The sequence below is a fragment of the Protopterus annectens genome, chromosome 7.part0 (assembly GCF_019279795.1).
Source record: "Protopterus annectens isolate FY-2018-M chromosome 7.part0, PAN1.0, whole genome shotgun sequence".
In the NCBI taxonomy this organism is placed as follows: domain Eukaryota; kingdom Metazoa; phylum Chordata; order Ceratodontiformes; family Protopteridae; genus Protopterus; species Protopterus annectens.
The window spans coordinates 862,059,322-862,079,321 of record NC_056739.1 but is presented as its reverse complement, the minus strand read 5'-3'; the positions used below and the strand labels follow the sequence as shown (position 1 = coordinate 862,079,321).

General features: G+C 39.6%; 2 protein-coding genes across 3 annotated transcripts in view; one reads left to right on the top strand and one right to left on the bottom strand.

Annotated features, from left to right (window-relative positions):
* LOC122806743 (ATR interacting protein) overlaps positions 1-11,757 on the bottom strand; it is a 1,230,392-nt gene extending 1,218,635 nt beyond the window's left edge. For both annotated transcript variants that reach the window (XM_044077416.1, XM_044077417.1), the window contains exon 1: positions 11,574-11,757. The gene's annotated coding sequence lies outside the window, so the exon portion shown is untranslated. The remainder of the gene's footprint in view (positions 1-11,573) is intronic.
* A 78-nt stretch (positions 11,758-11,835) lies between these two features.
* The window catches only part of LOC122806744 (protein BTG1-like), a 98,535-nt gene continuing 90,370 nt past the window's right edge, over positions 11,836-20,000 (top strand). The window contains exon 1 of the mRNA XM_044077419.1: positions 11,836-12,041. Coding sequence (XP_043933354.1) covers positions 11,975-12,041 — 67 coding nt within the window. The 5' untranslated portion in view covers positions 11,836-11,974. The remainder of the gene's footprint in view (positions 12,042-20,000) is intronic.

Below are 20,000 nucleotides of genomic sequence, written 5' to 3'. Positions count from 1 at the left end.
GTCCAGATTACCTTCAAGAATTCATGGAACATCTCAATGGAAATATGTGGGGGACCGAATTTACTGTGGAATATGATTTGAATGACATTCATTTTTTAGATGTCCACTTAAGACAACCTGACCACACACTCAAAACATCTGTGTATCGCAAATTTCCACAATATAATACCCTATTACATGCCAACAGTCTCCATCCAAAACACATTATTAAGAACATTCCGAAATCTCAGTTTCTGAGAATAAAAAGAATATGTTCATCGGAACAGGATTTGAATATACATCAGGATGATTTAGCCAATAGATTTTTGGCCAGAGGATATCATTGGAATACGATCAATTCTGCTGCACAATGGAGTAATAACAAACCTAGGGATTCATTGCTAGTCTATAATAAACAAGTTAGATCTAATAATCCAGATTTGTCACCACATATGGTAGAAATAGTCACAATCTCATTAATATCAGTAATACACATTGGAATATACTCAAATCTCACCCTCTTTTGGAAGGATATTTAGGAGAACGATGCTACTTTTCATACAGGAAGGGTAAAACACTAGGTTCCCATTTTTCTTATTACAAAAGGAGTGGCATGGGGGACAATTCTTGTACGCAGAGAACATTAACAGGGGATAAACTAGTTGGCACATACCCCAGTGGTCATTGCAGTTTTTGTGGTTATATATTCAAAACCAAAAGTTTCACAAGTAGAAATACTGGTCATTTATATGACATAAAATTTTTTGGAAATTGCAGTTCGGACTGGATTATTTATCTAGCCACCTGTACCTGCCAGGCTTTTTATGTTGGTCAAACATCCAGACAATTTTGCATTAGGATATCAGAACACTTGGGTGACATTAGAAACTGCAGGATCACGAATGCACTATACAGACACACCATTAAGCATCCCACTGCCAAATTCTCATTCTGCATTATTGATAATATTATTGGAAACCGGGCATTTAAAACAGGATGGCATGACATTCTAAACAAAAAGGAAAAAAGATGGATAGTCAAACTTGGTGGGCTTTTCTCACCAGGGCTTAATGACAAAATGTGACTTATTTTTCCAACATTCATTTTTCTAACATTTCATTTCAGCTTAATCGTTGATGGTTTAAACATGTGTTTTCCCATTGTAACCCCAACATGATCTATTGTTACTATAATAATTTTCTAGTGAATCTCATGACATAATGCGAGTTATAGACCTTTTGTGCTAATCAAATTTTTATTTTATACAGCCTAAATCTTCTTCATTATATTAAGGTAATATTTTATTTTTCATGACAGTTTGGTACAGTTTAAGGTAGACTATATTTTCTTTGAATGTTTTGTAACCATTTATTTCTCATTTTATTAATGGTTCTTCTTTTTTGACAGGAAGTGATGTCATTCCTTCCTTGAAGGGTATATAAGGAGTATTTTCATTCTGTGATTGTAACTACTGAGGAAAGCTTAATAGCTGAAACCGGTCTAGTTTCAGTGCAATAAACCATATTCATTGGATCCATTCGTGGTGCTGGCTTTATTTTTTCAATTGGTCATATAAGCTTGGTTGCCGGGCACCAGCCGTACTTGCTAGCTCCATCTCAAAATGAATAAAAGACTGCACTGGATTTTTGAGTGCGCTTTCGTTCTTCTTCAATATACAAGATGAGAATCAAGCCCAAACCACAGTTTACTTTTATTGTACAGTTGTTGATTATTTAATGTCCAGCAATGAAAAACAATTTTCCAACTGCATTTACACACTAATGAATAAGCACGAAACAGGGCAAAATAAACAAGAACCATAAATTAAGTAATCCATCTCAGTGCACATTTTAAATTCACACTGTCATTCAGTCCAGTAGCAGATTCCGCCCCCAAAAACTGCCAGCATAATTCTTTCAGCTCAAGTACAGTGTTATAGTCACCATAAAATAAATCTACCTGTTCCAATACCAAAAATTGGAATTTAATAAATGAAGCACAAACATTTTAAAAGTCTAGCCAAAGCATTGTAATGGTCATTGGCCCCGACTGACAATATAAAGGAACACTGTGGTGCAGAGAGCTTCCTGCATGTTTTACTGTGTATTTAAAGTAATTTAAGCTCTACATTTCTGTTGTTTCTGGAAAAAAAAAATTCCTTGTTTTCTCGCCTTTCTGAACTAGTCTAGTCCAGTTTTCAGGCTTTGCTGAATCCAGGCTGTGGTAGTGGTTCCTGTTGCCCATATCATACTTAGATCCTTAGTTGGCTTCCTTGTTCACTGTGAGAGAGGGAACTCTGAGCAGCCTATCTGTCCCTGTAGTAGTGGTCCCAGCTCAGCAACTTGTTGGGCTTGTTGATATCCCTGGTATAAAAACCGCTTGGCGCATGTTTGCGCACCGCTGTTTAGCTGCGGTTAAACTATTCCAGGCTCCACGAAGTCTGCACTTCAGTTTTTCCCTTGAAACATGAAACACTTCAACCAGCACTGGAAATAAGGCAATTTAAGACTGGCACTTAGCCCTATACTCAGGAAGTATAAGGCTCTATACTCATCCAATCTGCAATACAGTCCCAACCATCTATTCGGGCATGTTCAAGGGACAGCTTCAGGTGTGCTCTCCGGTCCAGCTGGTGAATCTGGGCACCCTGAGGCAATGTTACAATTGCCTCATGTACATAAACAACCTCCTCCCCTCCTCCCAACCAACACAAACATATGTGACAGATGCAGCTACACAGCCAAACTGGAGGCTAAGCTCTCTCAACCTACGACTGGATCAACCAGTCACAATAAGGGCAACACTAGCACCACATTACCAGACTCACATAGACCAGCCACAGCTGCACCAGAAAACAACTCTCAGAAACACGCAAAAACCATACTCAAGAGGCTCTAAATAAGAACCTGCCTAAACAACAGAGACCTCCTAAGCATACACCCAAGCAACCCCCACCCCACAACAGAAACCAGGTAACACATACGTCACAATGTCAGTGTGCCAAGCAAAAACAGCCCCTAAGGCTAAATAACACACCTAACAAACTAGTAATCAGTGATTCTATCATCAGGCACACAGACGTCCCACTCACTAGACTGAACAAGGAGAAGGTTACCGTAAGCTGCCTGTCGGGTGCCAGAATCCGCCACATAACACATGCACTCAGGTCACTCCACAACAAGTACAAATATGACTGTCATTGTACATGTTGGCGTACATGACCTGAAACGTACCTCCCTGGACTACATGAAAAGAGATGTGGAGGAGCTCTCTGACCATGTAGCCCAGGCTGGTATGACTGAAGAGCATCCTGTCCTCACCCAAAATGATGCCAGCATAGGAAGAAAAAATTATCAGTTTCAACAATTGGTTAAACTACTGGTGTCATTCAAAGGGGATCCAGTACTTGTCAGCCTGGGACGACATGCTTGACAAACCATGTTTCTTCGCCAGAGACGGCTTGCACCTGTCGCCCCTGGGCTTTCAAATACTGGCCAAGACTCTTGCCGTCCCAATACTGCCTTTTTTAGGCAAGGCTCAAAAGACAAACCCGCCTCCATAAACAATAATAAACAAAAACTGAGGTTAATGCTGCTCAATGGCAGAAGTCTAAACCTCAAAATGCACGCACTCAAAGCTCTCCTTAGTATGGAAGAATGTGCAGTGACAGAAACCTGATTCAAGGCTCCAGAGAGCACCCCAGCACTACCAGGCTATAACTCCTACCATACCTTTAGGTCCCAAAACCAGGACCAAAACACAAAAGGAGGGGGTCTGTCCATATTCATCAAGAACACCTACACCTCCAGGTTAGTAGCACAGCACGCAGAATCAGACCATCCAAGTGCAATTGACAGCAGGTAAATTGACTGTTCTATTTATAGCTTGCTACAGATCTCTCACCTTGTCTCAGAACCCTCACACAGCATTCCTGAGAACATTAGAAAGTATGAAGATTCTACCCAACACCATGTTACTGGGTGACTTCAACTATCCAAACATTGACTGGGAAAACTACTCAAGCTCAAACTCCCTAGCACAATGCTTCCTTGAGTTTATAAACTCAAACGCCCTTGAACAGCTGGTCACCACTCCCACAAGAGGTGACAACATACTGGACCTGGTCATCACCAACATGGGGAACCTATGTTCCACACCAGAGTTAAACTCGTCATTGGTAAGATCAGATCACAAACTAATCACACTGGACATCAACATCCCGACCCCCCCCCCCCAATCAAGGAAATCAAGGTAAAAAACTTCTCTAAAGTAAACTTCACACTCCAAGACCGAGGTGGGAAGTTTCAAATCTCCCAATCAAATGGAAAATGATGACACATTGGCAGAATCCTTTACAAGTGCATTCTATGAACACCTTCAAGAATGCATGGACCGAGCCATCCCAAGTAAAACCCAAGACCAACTCCTCAAAAAAGAGGAAGCCAGTCTGATGGACCCCGGCCATAAATAAGCTTTACAACAGGAGAAGAAAACTCCTGCAAGATGGAACAAAATCACAAAATAGGAAGGCATCTCTGATTAATATCAGTAAAAAACTGCTCTCCCTCATTAAATCACCCAAAGCCAACTTCGAAAGAAAAATAGACAATGACTCAGGATAACCACAAGGCCTTCTTTAACTATGTCAAGAGTCTAGGAGCAAACTCTCAGATATGCTCTGAGCTAGTGCATAATTGCCATAAATACACTGAACCAACAGACATTGCCAAAATCCTGGCTGACAAGTTCAGTGCAAACTTCACCCCCCCCCCCTCCAACAAAGAGGCTAGCATCCATCCCAGAAGAATGTGGCACTCCAGATATCTCAGACACACAAGTAAAGACAGCCCTTGCAAAGGCCAAAAAGCACAGCATCAATGAGACCAGATGCTATCCCAGGTTGTGTCTTACACGAGCTTCAAAATGAACTAACCCCCCCCCCCCCATCTCAAATCACTATTCAAACTCAGCCTCTCTACAGGCTATGTACCCAAAGAATGGCATACAGCAACAGTTGTAACACTCCACAAAGGTGGTGCCACAACTGACCCTGGGAACTACCGCCCTATAAGCTTGACTAGCTTGGTCTGCAAAGCCATGGAACGCATCATCAAGGAGCTCATTAACAGGGACATTGGGAACCTCCAGACACTGGACCCCACCCAGTTCGGCTTTGTTAAAGGCAGATCTTGCCTCCTGAACTTGGCTGACTTCTTCGAAACAGTCACCAAGGCCATAGATGAAGGGAAGCTGGTCCACACAGTATATCTGGACCTCGCTAAGGCATTCAACACCATCCCACACTCAGGAATAATGGACACACTCACCAGCTTAAATATCAACCCCCATGTCACGAGATAGGTTGCTAACTGGCTCTCAGACAGAACCCACACGGAAAGAGTGTCAGGCGCCATGTCTGACTCTAAACCAGTCACAAGCGGAGTCCCACAGGGCTCAGTCCTGGGACCCCTCCTGTTCTCTATATATTTCTCCGAAGTACAGGCAAAGGCGGAGGGACTGTGGCTAACCAAGTTCGCAGAGGACTGTAAACTGGGTACAATAAAAATCGACTCTCCAGCTGCCAAAGACATCCTGCAAAAGGGTCTCACAGAGACAAACACTTGGTGTCAATGTCACGGCCTCAAGCTAAATGCCAAAAAATGCATAGTAATCCCATTTGGGAAAAACAAAGTACCTACAAACTACCACACAGATGGGAATCCGCTAAGTACAGAAAAAGTAATTAGGGACCTGGGTACCCAAGTAGATAGCATGCTCTCCTTTGATAACCACATAGCCAAAATGGTCTGGAAATCCTTCTATGTAGCACACCTGATCACAAAGGGTTTCTCATCCAGATCCAAGGAGGTGATTGTGCCCCTTTACTCCTCACTCATTAGGCCCATAATAGAGTACAATGCCCCATTGGGGATGTACCTCACTAGACACCTGCAACAACTACAAAGACCACAGAACTCTCTCACTAAGAGGATTAAGGGCCTTAAACAATTACCCTATGAAGCGCGACTAAAAAAGCTCCAGCTCTTCTCAGTCGCTTACCGTCTGCTCAGAGGTGACCTATGCCTGACCTATAGGGCCATGTCAAACCCTGAACTAATGGACATGCTTCACCTCAAAAAAAATGCGATTCCTCAGAACCGTTCGTTCTAGCGACTTGAACCTATGTACAACAATAAACAGGACATGCTGGAGGGATATATTCCTGTCCCAGCGACTCCCCTCACTCTGGAATAGAATCCCAATCCATATTTCGACAGAGCTCCTCTCTCTGACCCTCTTCAAGATAAATCTTGATGAGTGGGCGGGTAATCGTAAGTTCTACCCTGGGATCACTTCAGGAGCCCTGTTAACAGAGGCCCAGGCTACTAATCTAATGGGGAGGCGAAAGCCATCACTCTGTGGCTAGGCTTATAAATGCCCATGGGCAGATAGCCTAGTACTTACCTATGAACCTAAAAGCGTTGACATGACTCGCAAATAGCTGCACAGACAAATATTAGATGAAGTACAGTCGAAATGGTTAATGAACTTCACTGTGAAATTAATAAGCTGAAAACAGTACTAGTTACCTGTGTATATATACAGGCAACACATTTACCACATGTAAACATGCCTGCAGGGTCCATGTCATTTTTAACCTTTCCAAGTAAAAGTTAATCCCTGTTTACATACTTATTTCTCAAAGTCCTTGTTCTTTTATATGAAAACAAAGGTGTGTTGCCCAAATTGTCAGTTAGAGCATCTGAACTTCTTACTATGCTGCATGTTTCTAATAGACCGCATATCGCGGCTTATAGGAAGTGGGAAACTCAAAGTTCTGTCGTTAACAGAAGAGAAGCTGTCCATTTTAGGAGGGAAGTATAGGTTGGAATTTACTGTACCTGCCAACAGATATTCCACTAGCAATTCTCTGAATTAAATTCCTAAGATAAATATTTTGCAAAATCAATCAGTTCACATAACCTATCAAACTATTTTAAATTTCAAATCATCAATAACAAGTCTAGATAAACTGGCCCCTAAAGACATTACGCTTCGTATAAAATGGGTGCTGGTTATTAAAATGCAAATAGTTATTGCTCAACCAAGCATTTATTAATAAAATCAATAGATATAGACGTATCAAGAAAAGACACTTGACACATAACCAGAAAAAAAAAAAAAAGAAGAAAAAGGAGATAGAGACAGAGAGAGATGGAGTACCACCATGTTGAGAGAAAGGTGCGATGACTGTGTTGTCCAAATAACTTGAAGACTCTTTAGATCTCAATTCATATAGATCCAATTCCAATTCTAAACCACAATTATAAAGTGTTTATGTCTAAACTAGGTAACAGAATGCCAAAGGTGTAACCAAAGTTGACAGATATGGATTAGTGTGTTCTTGTAGGGAGGCAAACAACTGACATTACTAAAACAGTGATGCTCCAGGAGAAAGCAGAGCATAAGAAAATGTTGGTATTATTGCTTAATCTTGATGCAGACAAAGCATTCAATAGTAAGAAAATGGTACGGTTTAAAATCAGTCAATAAGTAACATAAATGTTGCTTAAAAAAACAGCCACCATTAAAAGAAACACACGCGCACACACAAAGGAATCAATAAAAATATAAACTAGGTGCACTATTATTCTGCTGACATTCCAGCAACTACAACTCTGACCCTCAGAACAGCAAGACTGAAGTGTAAATACACACCAGACCCAAATCTGCAATACCTTGGTATAATCACCTTCCTCAGATATACAAAGTATACACAAACAAAACGGGTTGAAGCAAAAGTGATTTGATGGTGTTAACAGCAAGTTTAGTTTCCAGATATGATGCATTTCCTCAGCGATCAAACTATACTTTTTGCAGTTATAGGAGATGCAATTAAACCATTCCACACTTTTGACAGACAGCCAACACTCTTGCCATCATCAGTCAAAGAAAGAAGAAAATCTCATTGTAGTCACTGTACAGGAAATGAAAAGGCAGGACCACAATAAAATATTGTCTCTCTCAGACTGAACAAGTACACTGTGGGATAGAGAAACACTGGCTAGAAGCCTATTCACCAAAATTTGAAGTCCCACCCTCAATCGAATCATTCTAAAAAAAGGTACAACAAACAAGAAAAAAATGCAAATAATTTTAAAGAGGGACACAGGGATATTAATATTGCAAACATCATCAATAAATATAAAACACAGTTTTCGTTCAATAACTGTCCATGATGGTCTGTAGAACTCAAAAGTATTTTTGAGGAATAGCATCGCCTGTATCCTATTTAAAGTGCAGATAAGAGCAAAACCAAAGGGGGGGGAAGCTTGTTACTGCCCTTGCAAATGACAAGCTTTGGATAAACTCCAGCTATAGGGAGCATGGGAAACACAGAGTATTGGTAAATAATCTGGCAACTTCTCAATATTTTTACATTTTTCTTACAGAACAGCAAAACATGCAAGACTACCTTACGAATACATATTTTTTTTTAACATAACATATCACATGTGGCCTACAGGAACATTTTAAAATCAAAGGATTTATGCATACTGGTGAAAAATACACAACATACAATCATAACAAAACAATGCTGACAACTTCCTAATACATTACTGAAAATCTACACTTACCAGCCAATATTTCCATGCACAAGTGTAGACTCCTTCCTCTCAGCACTTGCATAATACTACAGATACAGTGGTAACTAAATAGTTTAGTAAGTGTTGTTCTGTATTTGCTATGTACACTTAATTATAGGTTCATAAGCTGGTATTAGGCTACCGGCCCTAGGGCCTATACAAGTCTAGCCATAACAATTCCCTGAATATTTCTTCCCTGGACCCCTGTTTAGCAGGGCGACTGACATGATCCCTGGGGTGAATTACCCATCTCCCATCCAATCGACAAGGTTCCTTTTGAAGAGGACCAAGGAGGCACTCTGCTTGACATGTATGGGCAGTCTATTCCAGAGTACAGGGAGTCTCTGGGTCAGGAACCTACCCCTCCAGCATGTTTTGTTCATTGTCATGACAAGGTTTAGATCCCTGGAGTGTGTTGCTCTGAGGGATTGGGATTTCTTTAAGTGGAGCATGTCTAACAGCTCAGGGTTTGAAATGGCCTTGTATGTTAAGCAGAGATCACCTCAGAGTAGATGATATGCCACAGAGTATAGCTGGAGTTCTTTTAGACTGTCAGCATAGGGCATCTGCTTTAGGCCTGCAATTCTTTTAGTGAGGTATTTCTGTGGTCTTTCCAGCTGTTGCAGATGTCTTGTGAGGTACATACCAAACGGGGCATTGTACTGTATAATGGGTCTAATGTGGTACTAGGCCACCTATGTGGTAATTCATGGGTACATGTTTTTTCCCAAAGGGGATAACTATACATTTCTTGGCATTAAGCTTGAGCCCATGGCTCTGGCACCAAGCATCTGTTTCTGTAAGGCCCTTTTGTAGAATATTCACATCATTTGGGGATTCAATAATGGCTCCCAGGTTGCGGTCATCTGCGAACTTTGTTAGCCAGAGTCCCTTAGTGTTGGCCTGTACTTCAGAGAAGTAGATGCCAAACAAGAGCGGTCCCAGGACTGCACCCTGAGGTACTCCACTTGTCTGGAGCTGGATATGGAGTCTGCTACTTTTGCAGTGTGGGTTCTGTCAGTAAGCCAGTTGGTAACCCGAGTGACGTAGGGATTTATGCCCAAAATCCCAGCTTAGTAAGTTTATCTATGATTCCAGAGTAGGGGATGGTGTCGAAGGCCATGGCAAGGTCCAGATAGGCTGGGTGGACCGCCTAACCCGCGTCCACAGCTCTGGAGACTGATTCAAAGAAGTCAATCAGATTCAGAAGACAAGATAGGCTCTTCACGAACCCAAACTGGGTGGGGTCCAGTGTTTGAAGGTTGCCAATGTCTTGGTTTAGAAGTTCCATTATAATGTGTTCCATGCCCTTGCAGATCAGGCACGTCAGACAGATGGGACGGTAGTTCCGGGGATCCAAAGTGGACCCCCCTTGTGGAGTGGGATAACTGCAGCTGTGCGCCACTCAGTGGGCATGAAGCCTGAGGTGAGGCTATGATTAAACATGACACATGGGTAAGGTGCCAGTTCATTTTGTAGTTCATGTAGTACACAGCCTGGGATGTCATCTGGTCCCATGGATGCTGTAGTCCTAGCTTTGGATAGTGCGGTTTCTACCTGTGTGGCCATGATCACTGGAATATGGCAATCTTTTGGTACTGAGATGGGCCCTTTAGAGGGTGAGAGGAGGGTGAAGTTGGCACTAAATCGATCGCCAGGATATTAGCCTAGATTACTACTCTAATCCATTTTTACGACTACTGATTAGTACTCCATTTTACATTCTAGGTACGAATTTTTATTTAGGTGTTTTTCCAGAAAATCACTAGAGCACCTTTCCCTTTTCACCTACCCAAATAAGTATATTTTAAAACCCTCTGCTGATAAATTACTTTGCAGAGTAAGTAAAAACATATCAACTGTCCACCCAATTTCACCTTCTGTAAAATAGTATATCTTGTCCACCTAGGACTATTTCTTTCTTTAAACTGAACTGTGTTAATATTATTAAGGTAAGGTTCAGTCTCATCCTGGGTGCACCTCTTGCTGCTGCAAGCAACTACTAAAAAGCACAGTTTAATATGCTCCAGCTGAAGCGAATTCTACTGCAAACCTCACCAGTATTGCATAACGGGCGGCCAGATTTTAAAGACATTATTCACAGAACTCAAACTTAAGAGGTCAAAATACCTTATTAATCACGACTTGAAAGCAGTCAATACCTTTATCGGTGTGAACCTATTAAAATAGCACAACAATGGATATCTAAATTTAAAATGGTTTAACAAAAACAACAATGCAAAGCGTCATACAAAGTCTGCATCCATATGTACAAATCTGTCTATTTAGAAAATATGACATGATGCAAAAAATGGAACATGTAATAAAACATGCAACAAATGCAATTTATGGGTACATAATGCAGAACAACGCTATTACTCAAACCTGCAAAACTATCTAGAGGTCTTTCAACATTAAGAACACCAAGTTATTCAGGAAAATACCATACATACATACAGTGTAAAAATCAAACGAGGTTTGCCCACAGAGTGAAAAGAGAAACAAAAAAAAATTACCCAAATGCCGCACTAGATGCGGCTCCCAAAGTAAAATAAGCAATGCAGCTACTTGTACTATAACCCTTGCTAGCTAATAATATTTACCCAGCCAGTCTCAAAGTGCTCAAACCTAAAATGTACGTTAAACTTTAAAAGCGACACCATCCACAAAAAAAAGAAAAAGTTTTCAAAAGCGAAGTATTATTAAAAAAGAGAGAGCTTGAAATCTTAACAATCCAGACCTACTGCTTTAGGATGCACAAATGTTGAGCTTGAAATGAGTTTAACTATCATAACACTTCCTACAGGACCCTACACTTGTTACTTCAAAAAGAGGCATAGTTCATCTCAAAAATAGTTACACCAATTAGACAGGAGTCGCACCATAAAAGTTTTTATGACATTAACACCTTCAGAAACATTATGACACTGCCATAGATAAACTTACAATGAAAACAAAGACTCAAGTAAACTGCAACTAATCATGTCAAGGAACACCAGTGAAGTACTACCGCGCTCTGTCTGTATGCAGCGCTATGAAATTACGTCATTACTAGTGCCCGATTAAGATTGGAATGGTCGGCATTGCTATGGTAGTGAGCTATTCAGCCACACCCCCCAAATTCAAGCGCTGTAGGCAAGCCTCACACCATGCATCATAAGTTCTTACGTCCAATCATCAGAGACAATTGGTACCTCGGTGTTGATACACGCCCCCTTTTACTGTGCCTAGGTTAACATTTTTACTACTTTTTTTTAACCGGTTTGTAGGCCGTTCAATTACTGAGCACATGGATATTACCCTTACACGACTAGTCCTTGCAGTAGACAGTTTTGCGGTATTGTTTAATGGTGATTTGGAATGAAGTTGTCATCGCCAAGTATTTAAGTTCTTGTGATGGGTTTTGCAGTGGTGGTATGTATCTTCAACAACCTTAGTATGTTAGTTGAGTTTGTGATTTGTTTTGCTTTTAGCTTGCCTTTTTCTGTTATCTTATTCTGCGATAGTATGTAAGTTGTTTTTTTGATGAATTGTCTTTTGTGACCTTTGGTATGATGGCGCACATATTTTTTTGTGCCGGTGTCTGCGCAGATAACGGATTTTTTTTTTCGTTAAAAGTATTGATTATCAAAAAAATAAATGCCGAGTTTGCAATTTAGAATACTTCGTCGTATGAAAATCCACCTGATAGTCTAGCGGTACGTGGGAACCTTCATTGCAGTAGAAGCACGTGGGTCATACCTCTCAACCTCTTGGTATAAGAAATCTTGACGAAACCCGACATAGCGGGGGTCAGAGGCCCAAAAATATGGATCTATTTAAATATTGCTGTTATAAACTTAGAAAGTTGCTACAATTACAGGATTTGTGTTGACATGTTTCCTGAAGGATTTGAAGTCTGAAACTCCAATGTATCGTTATTTAGTGACTTAATTCCTCCGATCACGCCAGTCATTTGCCAAAAAACTTCCTGTTTTTTGAAGAACAGACCGACAATATGAGCCAAAAATTGGATATTACGTGAAAATCTGGACAGTTGAGACGTATCGTGGATCTTTATTGTGATTGGTGGCGCCTTAGCTAATTTATTAGGCTGGGTTTTGCTTACCATGTTGGCCACTATCTGTGCATTCTTTTGATGTGATGAAAGCATAGCTGTGTTTTGTCCCTGATTTTAGCTTCCAAATTTTAGCTTTGTCTTTCTTAATTCTCAAAACTGGTAACCTTTGTAGAAAATGTGGCAATTCACTGTTAATAAAAATAGCAATATTTGGAGTTATAAACGTCTTTTAATTTGTCTCTACCTCAAGTTCTTGATTCAGGTGAGATATGGGCATGGAATGTGATCCTCAGATTTAGCCTTGCGTTTCCTCGATTTACAGAGCTCTTCATTAAATCACACCTGGTTATGTGAGCATATGCTATTTAAACTAATCCTGTACAAAGATGTCCATATCTTGTTATGCAGAGCCTTACATAGAGGCGAAACCTATATTGTGAACAATAAGAAAATGCCACTCTTTCTGACCATATGAATCGTTGCTTTCGTGGTCTGGTCATTGTACAGGGAGGCTTGTGTTTGTACGGTACTAGCACTTCTCTCCCAAATATTTGTCAAGTTGTCTTTTTTTTAATGCAATAGTAAATAACGTGACAGATCTAAAGTCATACCTTATTCTCAATCTTTAGAGCAAGAAATCTGGACAAAGCTTTAAGTAAAAGTGGGGCATATTCCCCAAAATAGGGACAGTCTTTAAAAATTGCTCTTAAACTTGGAAAGCTGATAGAATAACAGGTTTTGGAATGACTTAGATTTTTCTGAAGGGTATGAGGTCTGAGGACCATTTTTGGACGTTCTGCGAAAGTCTGTGCAGCTGAGAGGTAAAATGTGCGTCTGTCATTATAGCCACGCCCCGAGGGCAGCCTAGATTACTAGAGTCCAATTTTGGTAGTGCTCGTCTGGCTATAAATTGGGTGGTTTGGCTGCGTTTAACGTTTCGCTGTTCACATTAGAAAATGACGCTAACTGTTAAAACTCAGCATTGTGGTTGATTTTTGAAAAATAACAGGCTTTACCTAATTAAATGTAAAATTAAGGAGGGATGCTGTATTTTCCTAACATTTGTTTCTCGCTCCCAATGTTAAACGGGAATTAACATGAACATCTTACGGTTCTTTCTTTTAGATGGCCGTTTTTCCTAGCGTACGAATTGCCTTAATGTGCTCTCGTTTTCTTCTAGAATATCGGTACTGTTACTGGTTCTTTTCGGCTGTTCCCCGTTAGGGGTCACCACAGCGGAACTCCGGTGGGCTATTGATTGACAGTAGATTTTTATGGCGCTGAGTGGCCAGCCCAACCTTCAGCGAAGGCACGCCCATTCACGCAGGTCTTTCGAACGCCACTCGAGCCCTGAATCGAACAAGATAACCTTTTGCTGTGAGGCAACCACGCTACCGCTGAACCACCGTGGCTCAGTTACAAAATTGGTACTGTTATTGATGTCTGACAAACTTGGTGGGTGGTGTTTGCCCACTCAGTTACTTAGGGTTACCACCTGTCCCACTTTGCGAGGGACATTCCCTCTTTGGGCAGTGGTGTCCTGCAAAAAAATTGTAAAAATGGCAAATGTCTGCGATTTTAGGACAAAATTATTTCCTATATTTTATGTAATAGTTGCATAAAACAGTTATGCATCTAAAACACCTAAACGTTATAAGAAACAGAATAAGCAAATACAATGCTACAAGAATAAACTTTTATTTAGGCAAACAAGTGAAAATCTGTCATTTGTACTGGCAGTGGGTATGTTTCGCCCTGCAAAATCTGACTTTTGCACCAAAAATGTCCCACTTTGAGCATTTGAAAAGGTGGCAACCCTAGTTCATATTCTTAGACGCTCCACTTTTTAGTAGAATGCCAAAATCACGTGCCAGGTAGACAGACTGTGGGTGAGAGAGGTATCTAGTGCATTCTTGATGTACATGTGTATTCATGAATGTGATAAAATAAATGTTGATCAGCATTCACATTTGAAAGCTATCCTATCCGAAAAGTTAAGGATGTGATATATCCCTGATCAGTGCTGGTCATCTTAAAGTTCTTTTTTTTTTTTTTTCGGCTTTTCCCGGGTAGGTGTCGCCACAGCGGAACTCCGGTCCGCTAATGATTGGCAGTTGATTTTTACCTGCTGAGTTGCCAACCCTAACGCACAACCTTCAACAAAGGTACGTCCATTCACACATGTCTCCACGCAGAAGACGCTCTAGCTGAGAGTCAAACCGGTACCGTCTTACTGTGAGGCGACAACGCTACCGCAGCACCACCACCGCGGATGGAAGAACAATGCATGTCTGAAAGCAAAAAAAAACAAATCCTAATAATGATTTGTGAAGTGTATGCTCCGCCCCTTGGGTATTTCTTACAGAATTGGGGGAAGATAAGACACAAATGTATTGTAACTGGAGATAATTACTAGTCTAGTGTAACTTTTTGAGAGAATCATTTAGGAATGATTTCTACAGGTTCTTCTCACCATTAAGTTTTTGTGTTAGCATGTTAAGGAACTTTGAGACAACGTGCCACAGCAGTCATGAACTGGTGGATTGGATTGTTAAGAGTACAGAGACTTTTCAGTGAGTATCTTGTTGAGCAAAACATAGACAGTTTAAATGGTGATTGATGCCATTACAGATTTGTTTCCTTAAGCAGACTTATTTCCATAGATCTTTAAATTGAGAATGCCTTTGTATAGCATTCGAGGGAATATTGTGGGATGGTATGTTTTAAAAGTGAAAGTTGTGAGAGGATCTTGACCTACTACTGCAGATCCTAAAATTTAGTTTTGTTGCTGTTGTAAGGTAATGCCCCTGTTTAAGGATCATGGAAGAGAATACAAGTTAGTATCGGCCTACTTCTGGCATTAGGGAGCTAACCCATTTCTTGCAGTACAAAACAGTGCCTCTTAAGACTAAAAGTAAAGCAACAGATTTATGACCTGTTAGTTTGATAGTTTACTGTGAAAACTGAAAGTGCAAATGATAGTGTGGGAATGATCACCCCTTTGTTGGCGTGAACCTAGAAATTTTATGTACTACCTGTATTTTTGATAGTTTGAACTTGCCGCGAAAAACTAAATATATATAACCTAATATTTGCATGATCCCTCACATTCAGTGTGATAGCTTCATATCCTGCATTATGTGCTAAAGAATTCCCTAATTTGGGTATTGCATTTTATTTGAAAGGTTCAGGAAAGGGTTTAATCAGGTCTGGGGACTTTGAGGAAGTATAAATCGCATCCTCATAATAAAACCAGTTTACCTGACTAGATTTCCAAAAACTAACATTTTAACATGCGGGTCCTATCAGAGCATCCATTTTGGTGTGGGTACTGCACCCATGAAGTGAGCTTTCCTAATACCTTAAGGATAAGGTTACCAGACTATGTAGCTTCAAGAGGCAGGAGTGCAATTTTTAGTGTAGGAGCAAGTCTTCAACCCAGCTGCTTTCCAAAAAGCCAATTTACTCGAGCATTCCAGCTAGGAAAACCTAATGCTACTTGGGTTAATGTAAAACTGTTATAGTTACTTTTTTACAATTGTCGAAAGGATCAGCTGTGCATGGTTGGTCAACATTTTCCACTTTAAACTAATCGAGCTGTTAAGCTGCTCTTCCAAAGTTCAAACTGTAAAGGGTGACTAGTAGTGAGTCCTAGTCACATCCAAAGAAAGATGTTTGGACCTTGGAAATGTAGTTGCAACCCTAACAAATTACCAAAAGATCCAGTGAGCAATATATGACTGTGTTAGGTGGCTTCAAGTCTAGCATGAATGTTTTGGCCAAATAATAATGCAAACTAACAATATATTTAAAACATTTTGCAAGTTTAAACTGCATATTGCAGTTGTACCCATCAACATTCTCTGTCAGGAAAGACTAGTAAGCTTCCTGCCCAACACTGATTTCCCTGAATAGACTCTTCCAGTGCCTGTGTCACTTGGGATATTTTTGTCAGGGAGGGGTTTATTTAGTCTGGGGACTCACTGGATTCTTGTACCATGCAGACCTAATTTGCTTAATGTATTGATGCAAAATAATGTTAGGTTAGTCGTGCACAAAACAATACACTTTCCTTTAATGTTCTGTGATAGTACCTGCAGCTGCATTCCAACAACCAGCAGCCTTTTTTTTTCCAAACATCTTTGCCTTTGCCATATCTGCAAATAAAATTTAATAATCTTACATTTATATAAATGAAAAACATACAAAATTATACCGCTTTGGTTACAAACAGTTTACATCACAGACACCATTGAAACAACTGTAGTTGCACATATTATACATCACTTATAAACCATCCAGTTATTGTCAGTTAAGCATTAAATGGCTCATTCAAATCCTGCCTCTTAAACCTCGTTTCTGCTGTGCATATATTGTTCCCACAATTCCCACTTTTTCCTATGTAGTTTGTGCCTTCCTTGTTCCATTCTCCACCTATAAGTAATATTCCTTGCTGAAAGCTGATAATTTCTCCCAGCATTTTCTTAAGCTCCATTATAGCAGTTTTAGGGGGAGATGTAAATGCATGCCAGTGTAATCCTCCTCCCTAACCAGTAACCCCTTAGTACTATATATCTTCCATTATTATCCTTTTTTCTATCACTATTGGAGCTCCTCTTACAATTAATATAAGTACTCCTCTTTTCCTTTCCCCAGATATTCCACTGAATAACAATCCTGAAAACGTTTCTTTATCAAAGTCATATTGTTCAGTTCTTTACAGGTGTGTCTCCTGTAGCATAGCTATTTGCACTCTACAAAAAGTATTTGCAGAAGCACCAAAGCCCAATAAACTTCTTCTCTGAACTAGAATAAAATACCTCTCCGTTTGAATCAAATGTTCCTTTATTGTTAACCAACAATTAGAAAATGCACGACAAGTTAGTCACTCCGTAGTAGAGAAATCCAAAAAGACAACGAAAAATAATAAATCTCAAGCGCTTTCACCCGTTACTATGACGGGCTTTTTCAAGATGTCGTTGTCTTTTTGGATTTCTCTACTACGGAGTGACTAACTTGTCGTGCATTGTTGGTTAACAATAAAGGAACATTTGATTCAAACGGAGAGGTATTTTATTCTAGTTCAGAGAAGAAGTTTATTGGGCTTTGGTGCTTCTGCAAATACTTTTTGTTGCTTATTGGGACCTAGTTCGTGTTTCAGTGTTTGGTATTTGCACTCTACATTTTTTAATATAGTTAACTACTTTTTTTTTTATATTTATTTTTCTGTAAGACCATTCAGATTGAAAGACATTACAGAGAGCCTCATTTTAGTATATAGTTTATTGCCACTGTATTTGCTAAATATCTAGTTCCATATTTGTTACATGCATATAATGTTAACCAGGTTGGTCTTTTATATGGTTGTTTCATGTCATATCCATTTGTGTCTATGAGGCTTCTTGCATAACTTCTTGTTTTATTGAAAGCCCTCAAATAGAAAAAACAACCCACCCCACACCCCCCAAAAATGAACTTAACAGTAATGCACAAAACTACATCTCAAATATTCAGATTTTTGCTTCCTAATAAGAACGTAAGTTCTAAGTTGATGGCTACACAGACATGCTAACGTTGACCAGAAAGAAAGATTACTCATGCTAAGACACATGATACAGCCTGTGCTAAAGTGCTATTCGATTTTTGTATATCTTTATAACTCTCCCAGTTGAGAAAACACTTGAATGCTTTCAGTAAACACTTTCTCCAAGCAGTTTCTCTTTATCAAATTGTCTTCTAGTGACATGCAAACCAGACACAATTTATCAGAAGAAAAAAAAGCCTTACAATATTCAATATTCTTTTTCGTTTACTTTCTTTGTAATAAACTTGTTACTGGATAACGCCTATGATTTTTACCCAGTCCTTTCCCTATGCATGGGGAAAGTACAGATTTTTCTTTTGTCATACACTCTCAACCAGGCCCTTCTGCTCTTCCTCCCCTCCTCTTTTTCATTGCAGTGCCTACATTTCTCAAAGCTGAACAAAGGAAAAGAGAAGGGCGAACAAGAAAAAACAAAAGCACCTGTTTATATTAGTATCCCCATTGCATTAAAAAAACAGAGAACTTTACTTCAAGTCTGTCTTTATCTTTAAAGCTGTCACACCTGGGAAGACCCCTGATTGTTTTCAGGGAACATTATGTCCTAGTCAGTTTCTCTCTCTTTTTTTTTTTTTTTCCCCTCCGTCAATCCCCTTCTACCAGACTGTCTCCAGTTTCTCTATCAGATTGTCTCCATGGAGGCATGAAGACCAGTTTCAGAAATGCTACTTAGTATACATATTTGCTAGTGCTAGAAAAAAAGCCTCATAATATTCAATAACCTTTTTCATTTACTTGCGCTCTCTGTCTTAACTGATAAGGACCTTTGTGTTACTTCCTCATGCAAGAATGAAATAAAACATATTAATTTGAACTGCCATTCCCCCTTAACCAGGCTTCCTTTTTTTATCATTACGCTGCCTATGTTTCTCAAAACTGCGCAAGAAGAAAGAGAGGAGGGGGGAAAAAACACCTATTTACAATCCCCATTACACCCAAAACTAGCGTGTAGAGAAAACCGTGCAATACAGATACAGCACTATTTATTTATTTTATTATTTATTTTACATTTGTTGACCGGGCTAGTCTAACTGGATACATATCCATTTTCAGTAGAGGCCCGGGGAGAGAAGCTCCACAAACTTATAAGATATATGAAGAAACATACGAGAATACATACATAGATACAAATGCATACATGCATACAAGCATATAAAATAATAAAAAAAAAAAAAAACAGATCAAATCCGAGATACAAATAAAGAAAACTGACATTAGCAGAATGTTACATCCTTTATGTAACAAATTAAAAAAAAAAAAACAGTTTTCAAAGTTAGTCATGACTAGCATGATAAGTCGATTAGTAATAATGTAAGATAGTATTCGATACTGTGAGGTCAGAGAGTTAATCAGGATTGGTACAAGAACATAACCAGTGGTTAGTGAAGAAAAGTCTTAGATTAGTTTTAAATAGTTGAAGAGAGGTCTGAGCAGTTAGGTCATGTGGTAAAAGATTCCATATTTTACCCACATAGTTAGAAAATAGTCACCAGCTGAGTTTTTTGATAGGGTAGTGTGGATCAATAATTTGTTTGAGGGTGGAAAGAATTGGGGTGCTATTGGGTTGATGTAGGGCTTTGTGAGTATAGTGAGTTGGTTAAATTGTAGTTGGTGGGGGAGTTCAAGCCAACCTAGTTGTTTAAGGTTCTGACCGTGATGAGTTATATAGGGAGAGTTTGTCGCAAATCTGGCTATGTTGTTATATGATTAA